Source organism: Drosophila kikkawai, chromosome 3R (assembly GCF_030179895.1).
Source record: "Drosophila kikkawai strain 14028-0561.14 chromosome 3R, DkikHiC1v2, whole genome shotgun sequence".
In the NCBI taxonomy this organism is placed as follows: Eukaryota; Metazoa; Arthropoda; class Insecta; order Diptera; family Drosophilidae; genus Drosophila; species Drosophila kikkawai.
The window spans coordinates 38,617,999-38,630,126 of record NC_091731.1 but is presented as its reverse complement, the minus strand read 5'-3'; the positions used below and the strand labels follow the sequence as shown (position 1 = coordinate 38,630,126).

Sequence of the window (12,128 nt, the reverse complement as noted above, 5' to 3'; positions counted from 1 at the left end):
GTGGCCTCCAGTGCCGCCGGGAGCGCTTGGAGCACGGGGTGACCTCCAGTGCCGGTGGGATCACGGGGTCGCCTCCAGTCCCGGTTGGAACGCCTGGAGCACGGGGATGGCCTCCAGTTCCAGCGGAGGCGCATGGAGCACGTGGTGGCCTCCAGAGCCGGCGGAAGCGCTGAGAGTCCGAGGTGGTGACCCGGACACAGACGCGACGACGCGTCGTTCCATCCGGGGGAGGATTCCAGCTACTCCTCCCCCGGAGTACTTGACCGTCAGTCGTTCCATCCGGGGGAGGTTCCAGCTACTCCTCCCCCGGAGTACTTGACCGCTCGCCGGTCAACAGCCAACTGGCTTCGCCACTGCAGCTGCCCGTCTTATATAGGGCGAGGCTTAGTGTGACCAGAAGAACATACTTGAAAAATACCAAGTCACGATAATTTTATAGCCAACTAAGTACTGGTATTTTTTGGCGATTTATTTAGCTGACGATCTGGTACTATTGGTCGCTCGGAACGAAAAGTCTGGCAACACTGGTATGCTGCATCCAGCGTTGCCAGACCTCCTGTGAACTAGTGAACCGTGTTGCCAGACTTGCCATGAACTAGTAACCCGTGTTGCCAGACGTCTCGTGAACTAGAAAACAGTGTTGCCAGACGTCTCGTGAACTAGAAAACAGCGTTGCCAGACCGTCTGTGAACTGAAAATAGGGTTGCCAGACCTTCCGTGACCTAGTAAACAGCGTTGCCAGACTTTGCTGTCCGAGCGACCAAAAGAACCAGATCGTCAGTTGAAAGTGTTGCCAGTTTAGCTTATTATAAGATAGCTTTATCATATTTTAAACTAGCTTATAGCTGAAAATATAGCCTTATTTAAAATTCATCCAGCATATTCTGTCGGCCAAACTATGTTTTCCCCTACGTCAAATGTTGCATACGTGTTTCTTTACGGTATTAATGTAAATAACGTTAACGTTAGGTCGCATTGTATGCCTTACGAGGAAATATTAAGGTAGTTCTTTAAAATATCGATGTTCGATATATCACGATGCAAAAATACTAAAATTATTAGTCTGTGTAAATATCTATATTTTGGAATTTTTTCACATCCTCACCGGTCACACTATTTATTGTTATTGTTTTTCGGAAAAGTAAAAATAAAATGCATGTTTTTTTTGGCGCTGCACCCGACTTGGGGTTCGCACCGGCCTTTCATAATTGAAAATATACTCACCTGCCAGGACTGTCACAACATGTCGTCGCGGCACGAGTAATTCCTGTCGCTGCCGGTGGCCGTGGAGAAGCCTTCGCCGCCGCAACGTCGCAAACCGAGTCCCGACTCTCGCTCCTGGCCAGCGGCAGCTCCAACAATACCAATACAACCACTACCACGACCTCTGCCAGCGGTCAGCAGACGGTCATCAACACCAAGTTTTAAAATGGCAATGTCAACTTTACGGCCTCGTCCTCCACCTCCTTTTACCTCCACGGGGATTAGCCAAAGCAGCAGCAGCCGCTGGATCCGTCTAAACCGGAGGTGAAGAAGGAGCAAGAGCGCAAGGCCAAACGGGCGGCCAAGCATCAGCGCCTAAAGTTTAACGGGAATGGGAATGAGCTGGGGTTTGGCAGTCCTTCTTTAGATAGAAAGAGATTGTTGCTGTGAACTTAGATAAGGCAGTACTTGCAAATAAATGATAAACGCCCTTTATCAAGAAAATAACAGTTAAATTAAAGGCACATTGAATGAAAAAGGTTAAATGTGCACCACATATCGGGCCATTCATCAATAGTTATATGTATAATAATTGTACTTAATTTACTTATATATTTCTTATGTTTAGATAGTCAAGCCCAAGGCAAAAGGAATTGATTACAAAACAATTTCCTTAAAATTCATATAGAATATACCATATTTTTAAGATTAAAATATCTGTTTAAATGGCGGGTCTTTTTCACTTGCTATTTTTTTGAGCTCATATTATTTTTTTGGTAGTTAAACTAATAATTTTAATATTAAAATGCACTTTCTTCGTGTGCTGTCGTTATCGTCGTTCTTATTTCGCTCTCTTTGTTGTCTTTTTGTGTAATATGCTTGTAATAATTGATTTTATTACCACCGAACAAGTGCTTGTTTCCTTAGTATTGCTGTTGGGTAAAGAATAGAGATTAAGAGAATTAGAGAAAGAGAAATAAAAATATATCAAATGGGATATAGTAACCTTTTAGATTTCAAGTCCATTCGGTTGAAAATATTAATATCCGATTAATAATTCTTTACGCCCAACAGCCGACCTTCCGCTGATATTGGCAGGCCCATCTCCATCGCCATGTGATCGGGTGGACTTGGTGGAGCTGCTGGCGTGAAGACTTAGCAACAACTCCGGCGATATGGGGCAATTAAATGATCCGAAGCAGATGCATCGAATGCGAGCACCCTCGTGGGCGGTTAGCTTATACTTATTGATCGGCTTCAATTGCGGTAATGAAAAGACTTTAAATTGCTCTTCGGAAGCGATAAGAAGGCGATGTGGAGGTGTTCCGATTTCTCCGGCGTTCAACTGATCTACAGGGCAGCCTGTCTGGTCGAAAATGGAAATTCCCACCACAGGCGCACGATACTTCAATTTAATCTCTTTGGCAAGCTGTGCGGAAATGCGGCGAGGCGTCTGTGGAGGAGCATTCCCGCTTGCCGGCGGAACTGAAGTCGCAGCGGTCTGCGCTGGAGGCAAATGCAAAAGAAAGACGGAGACTGTACTGGAATTGGTTGCTGACCACAAAGTGGGCGACGATATGTTGACTGCAATAGATTAAATATATTATACACTTTATTAAGCGTGGTGGAGACGTAGAGGCAGGAAGCGGGGGAACTTACCCTGTTTAGGCGACGGCATCGGTATCACACTCCTCCGCGACGGTGATGTACATACCCTCCTGCTCGTAGGCTGAGTTTTGGACTCACCATCCCAGCTCACGTACATTGCCCGCAATGAGACAGTGGGTCTATCTTGGAGTAGCTGCCATTGGGCACCACTTCCAGCAGGCCGGCCCACATGGGACCACGCAGCAGGAGTGGACATTCACAGAAGCCTCGCGACGCAGCTGCTCAGGCGTGTGGCCCTTGGCCCTTGCCGTCGGCATCGAAGCACTCCTTTGGCGGCTTCAAGCATATGAACATCTTGTATGTCTCCAGATTGCGCTCAAACGAGCGACCACGCAACTTGACAGCATCCGCGCAACGTTTCTCCTTCATGGCCTTGGCCATCGAGCAGGGTGCGCTTGATGCCGAAGTAGGCGCCGCCCTGGCCAACCCAGCCAGAGACATCCGACCTGGAAAAACCATAAACTTATTAAAGGCAAAGCCTGCAGCTTGCGGGCAAAGTGGGCAGGAAACCGCGGCGAATGGAGCAGCGGGAAGTAGACATCCGCCTGTAGCCTGTACAAAATGTCTCCCCATTAGATTTTCCCCACCAAGAAAGCACCATGCGGCCTACCAATCAACTGAAAGACTCACTCGACTTAATCTTACCGCACACAAAGCAAAACGGGCGCGTTCGACTAATTGTCGCTATGGAATTGTTAATATCGAAGCTTGTTGTGCATATAATATATAAATTTGATTACATTTTTTATAAATGCTTGCACTTCGGCACACAGTGTGACCAAGTTGGGAAAATCGAAAAATCACTGAAAATATACCAGATATAGTGTATATCGATAAACACAGCAGAGGTTGAGCCAAATTTTTATCTGGCAACGCTGGTTTTCTGAGAATTGAGATTTTGTATGGAGAAGCCCAACGGTAACACTGGGAGAAGGAGAACAGAAAACAGAATTCGAAAAAAACAAAAATGCACTCGCTGAATCCCGAAAAGAGCAGCGTTCTGCGCCGTTGGCGAAGAATGACAATGCCAATGACGGGCGGTGACCCAGGCCTAGAGCAGCCGGCGCAGTCTGCAGCTTGCGGGCAAAGTGGGCAGGAAACCGCGGCGAATGGAGCAGCGGGAAGTAGACATCCGCCGGTAGCCTGTACAAAATGTCTCCCATTAGATTTTCCCCACCAAGAAAGGTGGAGGACATCTCGCAGCAGGAGCTGGCCAAGGCCCGGCAGAAGCTCAACGAGGAAATGGAGGTGGTCAAGGAACGCAAATGTACACCGTCCTGCTCCTTCCATTCCGATTTTCTATTTGCGGTTTCGTCTTGCACCAATCTCGGACGGGAAGGACTCGTAGGATTCCATTCCTATCAATTGGCTGGCTGCTTGTCTGCTAGCGGCTAGTGGCTGACAAACGGGCTTCCGGTAACTGAAAGCTGCGCTGATGTTGGCTAACGGCTGTACTGATGTTGGACAACACGCAGCTGGAGGCTGGTAGCTGCTTTTCAGGCACCGTCACTACCACCACCAGAAAAACAAAGCCGTGGCCAGTGGTTATAATAGTGGTACGGCTCTTCTTTATCTTTTATATTCTGCTTGCTTCAAGCGTTTGGCTTACTTTTCCAAATGTGCTGCCATGCCTGCCTACACCTCCCTACATGGGCTCGGTCCCTTGCCCGAGATCGACCGTTCTTTTTTCAGGGCAACGGACAAGCTCAAGCCCAACAAACGTGTCTCTTTATTCTAGCCTAGCCATTTAATTTTCAGAATTTTATTTATAATTTAAATTATATTAGATATTTCAAACCGAAAACATAGTTCTTTTTCATTCAACTTAAAAATAATGTTTTGGAAAATGTATCAAGAACATTTAATTATAAAATATTTATAATTGTATGTCTTGTTAGTTGTTCCATTCATTTGAGCAGAAAGATCGATTCTTAATTATTCAATAGCAAACTGCAAGGAGTTTGGCGGTGGAAATGTTCAAAATGTATTTAAAATATTATTTTTAATGAAATATAGCTTTGGAAAACAAGAGGGACCCTATTTGAGCTATCCAAATATTCAAATTTAGTCAAGGAAAAACCTTTAAATTATTCCCTTGCGTCCAAATCAGAACTATTCCTATGCCTGGCGGCACCTTTAACTTCAAGGACAAGGGTGACTTTGAGCTGCTGAAGATCGAGGGCCAACTCTCCTCTTGGTAAAGAAGCGCCAGACAGATGCCCACGACCAGGCCAGCTCTACGGATTCCGGCGAGGAGAGCTGCAGCATCATCATCAGTTATCAGCCTGCCGTGAGCATCCCAAAGAAAGTTCAGTTAAAAATGTTGTGTTTAATTATGTATTTACCGCACCCGCGTGGGTTAAAGTTACATCAGTCAGCTTCCTGGCTTATTTCTATAATACCATTTCTAAATGACAGAGGCATTCTATTCATAAATACGCGCCCCCGAGGTCTTAACTCAAGCTTGTAATCTATTTTAGCTCCTGGGATTTCCTCATTGTATCTGGAGTTCACAAACCTGGAGTCCACAGTGTACATGCCACATACCATCATTTCCGTCTTACAGATCCGGTCCAGATAACCCTGGTATTGCCGGTAGTACCTGTACTTGGTAACGTTATGATTCCCGGCCGCTGCATCCAGCCAGTAGAACTCGCCGAGCGTGTCCATGGCGACCAGTTCCACGAATGGGATATTGGACAGCGTATACTTTACATCCGCCGTGGAAGAGCACTTTATGAAGCTGACCCGGCCGATGCACTGCATTGCGATCTCGGTCAGCTCCTCCTCGGCTGGCGGTTCGCCTTCGCCTTTTGAAAATGCCTGTAACTCTGCGCGTACGACCTTGCCCAAGGATTCCCGGGTGATTTTGTGGCTCAGGCTGATCAAAAAAACCTTCCATTGCCGGCCTCCAAATCTGTAGGGCAGAGCACAATGCGCGATCAGTTGTTGAAGAACCAAGCTTTTCCCACTGTTAGGAGGGCCGGAGATCTCCGCCAATGTGTGGTCTCCAATGCCGCACGGGCCAAACACCGTGGAATAAAGTGGTTCCATACTCTTGAATTAATTGGAAATCAGAATAATGAATATTATTTATTATTGTATACTTACCCAGTTGTGCTACAAATTAGCATTTTACATTTCTCATTTTTAAGTAAAGATAAAATAAAATGTTTAAAAATGAGAGAATGCTGGAAAAATAAAGGTGGTCGATACCACTCGATGTGCTGCCGTTTTTATCGCATATTCAGCTATTTTTAATCGACACTCGATACATATTTAAAATAGCTACAGCCGAGCCGATGTGTCTCAAATCTGGCAACGCCGAGCCACTCGCCGAGTTGCCGGACTTGTTTATTGATACTGGTTCAGACAACCTGAAATACTCGGTTAAGCGTTTTGTTGTTGCCGAACGAAAGCGAAAAGTGAATAGACAAATTAACATAAAAAGCGAATGCGGGGAAACGAAACTCGAGCGGAAGGTGGAATGTGTGCAAAGTGATGTGAAATGATGCTGCCGCCGCAGCAGCTGGCCGTATTGTGTGTGTACCGAAAGTGCATCGATTCGTCGCCTGGTCAGAGAGAGGCAAACGTTACAGTTTTAAGCTAAAGCTTTCTGAATCTGTTCGGAATAGGACATGGTACATATGTAACACTTTCAACATGCAGAACGTGATGGGCTGTGGCGCCTACTCGAGAGCTAAACCAAATCATTACCCTGCAACTTGGTTTTCGGGGGGCGTCTGAAAAATCGATCGCAGTAATTGGTAGCCACAACAGCCAATCCGGGCGGCAAATAATGATGATGGTGTTGGAGTCCCCTGAAACAGCTCGGTGCTCAGCCGACTTGGCCGGAAAATTAACCAGAGGTGAGTCCAGGTGCTCACCCAATTAACATGCCCGCAAAAGATGACAAAAGGTCGTAAAAAGCAAAAACAGTGCAAAGTAAACGGCGCATTTGCTCAGCTTTCGTTTTTGTTTTGGCTTTGCTTTAGCATGACTATTTCTTCCATTTATTTCGTAACAACTAAACCAAAAATACCTGTTCGACCTCATGACTCCCCTCCCCCTTGGACGCAGTGGTGGATCCCACACACACAAATGCAAAGTCAAGTTCTATCGCAAATGTCCCAATTACAAGTTATTATTACTCATAAACGTAGTTCCATTGATTTTATTCATTCACAGCGCCGTCAGGTTTCCAGGAAGCACTTTAATTCGTTGCCTGGCACAAGCGGCACTATGGTGGTATTTTCCAGGAGAGAGTTTTTACCATTTATGCATTTGATATGGATTTCAAATTAAAGTTACACTTGTTACTTAAAGTTGCACTTGTAAGTTAGTTAAACCTTAAATTTAAGAGTATAGACCACTTAACTTCTTACCTTCACGTAGGAATTAACAAACTATTTCTGCGGATATTTAATCACATTTGAGGAAATGCTTTCAAGATCTTCTATCTAGTGTTTCCTGTTTCTGCCGCAGAGATTACAATTCCTCGGAAGATAATATATTATGTTAAGCTGCAGCCGGCCGCCAGCCGAATCTACTCTTGTGACAATTGGAGAGGCCTCTGCTAGTGGCCGGACAGAGGACAGTGCGCCGCCCCCTTTACAGGCTGTCCGATTGCGTGCCGTGCTCAATGCTGTGACTATGTGTTCCGTCAGGGCCTCCAAGACCCTCTCCAGCCCCTTTTCCCTCAACCGGCTAGTGGGCTTCTATTGCTAATTAAAGTTAAGTGCCAAGTATGGCTCCGAGATCGCGACGATGGAGGCTGCCCGACATACAATTGAATTTGCGTGCTCGTTGCTTTTCTGATTAACATTCCCGTTTTAAATCCCATTGTGCGGATGAACACATGGGAGAACTTCCAAAGCTTATTATAACGAATACAACGGTATTCTAATTTTTACATCTATAACATTTGATTCTACGCTCTTTTTACCCCATCCCTGCTCTCTTTTTAACAAATTTTCAATAATAATAAAATAATCTGTGTAGTTCCAAACATAAAATGGAATAGCCAAGTGGGTGTGTGCTTTGTTCAAACTTAATAATCATCTGGTTTTTATAAATGTTATTTTAAGAGTGACTAGTGTTAGTACTTATCGGGAAATATTCACTATCCAATTCCAGATGGCTATATGAATACGTCTCAGTAAACAGCAGATACTATTCCAGTCGAAGCGAAGCGAGACCGATACCGCAGACATGTCGAAAACAAGGGGTAAATACAAAGAAGCGTGGGGATATGTATCAGGGCTTGCCATGCTAAATCTGTTTGATGTTAAACAGGTCGCATTCTGATTCCACTTCCTAATACCGGAGCGATGGGGCGCAAGCGCAACAACTTTTACATGCGCAGCCTCTTCCTGCTGGCCCTCTGCATCTTCGGGCTGCTACAATATCACAATTTTAACTACTGTAAGTGGTCCGGTCTGGTCTGGGCTCTGGCTTCGAAGCAGAATATTTACATCCCTCGCTTTCTATTTTTTTAGTGGACTCGCGGGACAATGTGCTGGGAGATGCGGTCACCAACGACTCGGACGACGCCATACTGGCCATGGTGCCCGCCACTCTTCACAAGTATCTCACACCGCACTCCCGCAATCACACCGCTTCGGGAGCGGGAGCAGGTAGGTCGTGTAAATAATGCTAAAAGAAAATTGCAACCGGGATAGGAGTGCCTAAATATTCAATATTATTTCTGATACACTTGGTTCATTTTCAGCCTTGCTCCTTAATGCGAGCAGCCCTGGAGGCGTAACTGCCACCACACTCAGCTTCGACGTCTACCACCCTCCGAATATTACGGAGATCAAGCGTCAGATCGTGAGGTACAACGATATGCAGCTCGTGCTCAACGAAGACACATTTGGGCCCCTGCAAAACGATTCTGTGATAATTGTAGTCCAGGTAAGTAGCCTCACGCCAAAGAGGATCGCCCTTTAACAGTTCCATTCTAAAGGTGCACACGAGAATTACCTACCTGCGCCATCTAATCGTAAGCCTGGCGCAGGCGCAAGACATCTCCAAGGTGTTGTTGGTGTTCTCCCATGACTACTATGACGACGATATTAATGATCTAGTGCAGCAGATAGATTTCTGCAAGGTCCTGCAGATCTTCTACCCATACTCCATTCAAACGCATGCGAACGAGTTTCCTGGAGTGGATCCCAACGATTGCCCGCGGAACATTAAGAAGGAGCAGTGAGTTTTCCAAGTGCAACTAATGATATCATATAAAACTGGTCTAATTTCGACAGAGCTCTGCTCAGCAACTGCAACAATGCTATGCACCCCGATCTCTATGGCCACTACCGGGAAGCCAAGTTCACACAGACGAAACACCATTGGATCTGGAAAGCGAACCGTGTGTTTAATGAGCTGGAGGTCACGCGCTTTCACACAGGTAGGCAGACTTTCCAATGGATTATAGTCATCATACCATCAGCTACTTTTTGGTGCAGGCCTGGTCCTATTCCTAGAGGAGGATCATTACGTGGCCGAAGACTTCTTATACCTACTGGCCATGATGCAGCAACGAACCAAAGACTTGTGCCCGCAATGCAACGTGCTATCACTGGGCACGTATCTCAAGACCTTCAATTACTACACCTACCACAGCAAGGTAAGATCTGGCACAGAATGGCTACCCCTGCAATGCTAGAAAGGGAGAGTGCTAACCAATCGAATGTATCCTTTAAGCTTCTGTTGCTAAACACACGCATCCATACATATACCTTCCGTACACAATCACCCGTACAGATCCATCCATTTTTGGGATGTATGTGGCTATACATCCGGTCATGGAAGACCAACCAAAACATGAGTTTATCATTGTACTACTGTAATTTACCATATCTGTATCTATTCTATTCCGAATTCTGGCACGCAGACTAACAAGAAATCCTATGCTTCCTCGCTGATCTCGACAAGCAGTCTATTAGGATACAATAGGAATAACAATAATAGAAACTCTGTGCAATTAGCCGTGTCGTCCTCCTATTCTTCCTCATCACCTGCTGCGCAAACATCATCAACGTCATCCCTCAAGTCCGCCAAAGTCTATGTGGGCGACACCGCTGACAACCAGAAAGCCAGTGACCTAAAGAGAGATAATACCAGTATCAAACGGGGCAACCTCATCAACACTGTCACCGCCACCGCCGCCATATCCGACACCAACAATGAGCAAAGTAGCCATAGCAGCAACAAAAATGGTGCACAAACATGGAACTATCATGTCCTGCCGTCATTGTATTCCGTCTATCAGAAGGTAGCAACATCGCACCGCTAGCGTTCTCAGCTCCAGATCATTTTTTGCCAAGCACCTGCCTGCCTGTCCCCAGCACTATTCTTGTTTGCCGTAGATGTTTTCTTCGTCTCCATTGGTTATTACCTAGTTCATTCATTTACGCTTTGGCAATTTTGCACGTCCAACTATATCCTATAACCCTTCTGGGTGGTTCTGATGGGGAATATATCGTTTAAAGCAAGGCACCTCAGGTGCTAAAAGATACTCTATATATTTTCTCCATCATTGCCTGTTTTGCTGTTGTAAATTTGTGTACTGCTGTGTGTTTAATTGTACTTGTCTATATGTGTCTGTGAAATGGCATGCCACATCTCCGCCCCGCCTTATTTTCTGACCTGATCTGCCAGTTGCACGCCCGCATTCGCTCCCAGAAGATTGATAAGCAGAGCATCGTCAGTGACTATCGCCAGGTATTTGGTATGGCGCGTACTGAGCCCTGTTATACGGCACATTAAATCCAACTAGTCCAAGGAGGGGCGCACAATGGAGTGTCCATCCCAAATGAAATTTGAACATCTGGCAAATCAAATTGAAATAAATTTGCATGTCACACCCACTCCTCCTCTATTTTGATATATTCAGTTGAAGTTTTTTGCCACTGCAATTCCTACCATTCTGCGTTTTTAACTGAGGTTTTCACTCTGCAGGTGGAGGTAATGCCGTGGGTCAGCAGCAAGCACAACATGGGATTTGCCTTCAACCGCACCACCTGGACGAATATCCGGAAGTGTGCCCGCCACTTTTGCACCTACGACGACTACAACTGGGACTGGTCGTTGCAGCACGTTTCGCAGCAGTGTCTCCAGCGCAAACTCCACGCGATGATCGTCAAGGGGCCTAGAGTTTTTCACATTGGAGAATGGTGAGCTGTCAGTAGTAGTACGTGTGTTACAACTAATTCAATGTCTTTTTCAGTGGGGTGCACCATAAAAACAAGAACTGCGAGTCCAACCAGGTCATTTCGAAGGTGCAGCATGTCCTGCGCATCGCCCGGAACTCACATCAGCTCTTCCCACGCTCCCTTACCCTAACGGTGCCCAGTCTGATGAAAAAGTCCAAGCTGCGGAAGGGTAACGGTGGGTGGGGCGACCTCCGAGACCACGAGCTGTGTCTGAATATGACGCTATCGAATAGGTAAAGGATCCGCAGTCGAACCAGTCAGTAGCCCAAAAACGTAGCTTTTAATGTTATTTAAGTAATAACAGAAAGCAGTAGCCTTGAACACTGTAAACGAACGAGCATTCAGCAAATACTCTGTATCACCTAACTAACCGAAATTAATCAAAGCCAGAAAGAAGCCCAAAGATACTCGCCTTGGGCGCAGCACAACTCCTAAAACTACGTTTAAGTAACACAATACTCTAGTCACGGCCTTACGCCAATATTTAAAGCGCATTATTGCAATCTCTTCTTTAGTTCTTGGATAATCACTTTATATTGTTTAGGCTCCGTCCAGCCTTCAAGATCGGAAGAGTTCGAGTCCCGAGCGACGGCAAAGCAATCCTTACAACAGAAGAACCGTTACGGTTACTAGCAACATATAAGGAATATATCTACTCGTATCCCAGATTGTGCCGAAACCGTTTAGTAAATGGTCATGATGTAGTTCGAGTTAGAGAAGCCAGCAAATCGCATAAACTAGTCATAGCATTGTGCACGCAAATGAATAAATAGATCAGATCACCCTTTTGATAAATCTACGGTTATACATATGTTTTAAGCCTGTAAATAGTTGAATTGCGTTGTATAATTGCTTGGGGTCTTTTTAATATAAACGCGCAGAACTAAAGTAATTTGTTATTTTATATTCGTTAGTCAAAAACGCTTTTACGTATAGGAAATTTTGATTAATCAAAACGAATAATCTTAGTGAATAAACGCCAAGAAAATGCTCTACCCATTGGGGTCATATTTTTTATTTAATAATATGATGGGTAAT

The 12,128-nt window shown here is 45.4% G+C and overlaps 2 protein-coding genes and 1 long non-coding RNA gene across 9 annotated transcripts; 1 reads left to right on the top strand and 2 right to left on the bottom strand.

Annotated features, from left to right (window-relative positions):
• Positions 1-1,707: 1,707 nt before the first annotated feature.
• LOC108085029 (uncharacterized) lies at positions 1,708-3,664 on the bottom strand. 3 transcript variants are annotated; one of them, XR_001771080.3, is made up of 4 exons: positions 3,517-3,664; positions 2,863-3,317; positions 2,210-2,813; positions 1,708-2,135 (listed from the first exon to the last, which is right to left on the bottom strand). It is a non-coding gene; the product is annotated as an uncharacterized lncRNA (long non-coding RNA). The 3 variants fall into 3 exon arrangements; XR_011445245.1 differs by having other exon boundaries at positions 1,712-2,135; positions 2,210-2,787; positions 3,502-3,639; XR_011445244.1 differs by having other exon boundaries at positions 1,713-2,135; positions 2,210-2,787; positions 3,517-3,661.
• A 1,528-nt stretch (positions 3,665-5,192) lies between these two features.
• Positions 5,193-6,128, bottom strand: Xrcc2 (X-ray repair cross complementing 2). Its single transcript, XM_017181477.3, has 2 exons — positions 5,983-6,128; positions 5,193-5,928 (listed from the first exon to the last, which is right to left on the bottom strand). Exon 2 carries the CDS (start codon positions 5,923-5,925, stop codon positions 5,242-5,244), a length of 684 nt encoding a protein of 227 aa, XP_017036966.1. The 5' UTR covers positions 5,926-5,928; positions 5,983-6,128; the 3' UTR covers positions 5,193-5,241.
• A 133-nt stretch (positions 6,129-6,261) lies between these two features.
• Positions 6,262-12,087, top strand: LOC108085037 (alpha-1,6-mannosyl-glycoprotein 2-beta-N-acetylglucosaminyltransferase). 5 transcript variants are annotated; one of them, XM_017181485.3, is made up of 11 exons: positions 6,262-6,740; positions 8,008-8,098; positions 8,167-8,295; positions 8,370-8,507; positions 8,603-8,787; positions 8,840-9,081; positions 9,138-9,283; positions 9,342-9,502; positions 9,770-10,150; positions 10,837-11,051; positions 11,105-11,744. In XM_017181485.3, exons 2-11 carry the CDS (start codon positions 8,083-8,085, stop codon positions 11,325-11,327), a joined length of 1,836 nt encoding a protein of 611 aa, XP_017036974.1. In that variant the 5' UTR covers positions 6,262-6,740; positions 8,008-8,082; the 3' UTR covers positions 11,328-11,744. The 5 variants fall into 5 exon arrangements, with proteins under 5 accessions (XP_017036974.1, XP_041633487.1, XP_070143106.1 ...); XM_041777553.2 differs by lacking the exon at positions 9,770-10,150 and having other exon boundaries at positions 6,268-6,740; positions 11,105-11,323; positions 11,635-12,087; XM_070287005.1 differs by lacking the exon at positions 9,770-10,150 and having other exon boundaries at positions 6,268-6,740; positions 11,105-11,323; positions 11,606-11,856.
• The last annotated feature ends 41 nt before the right edge of the window (positions 12,088-12,128 follow it).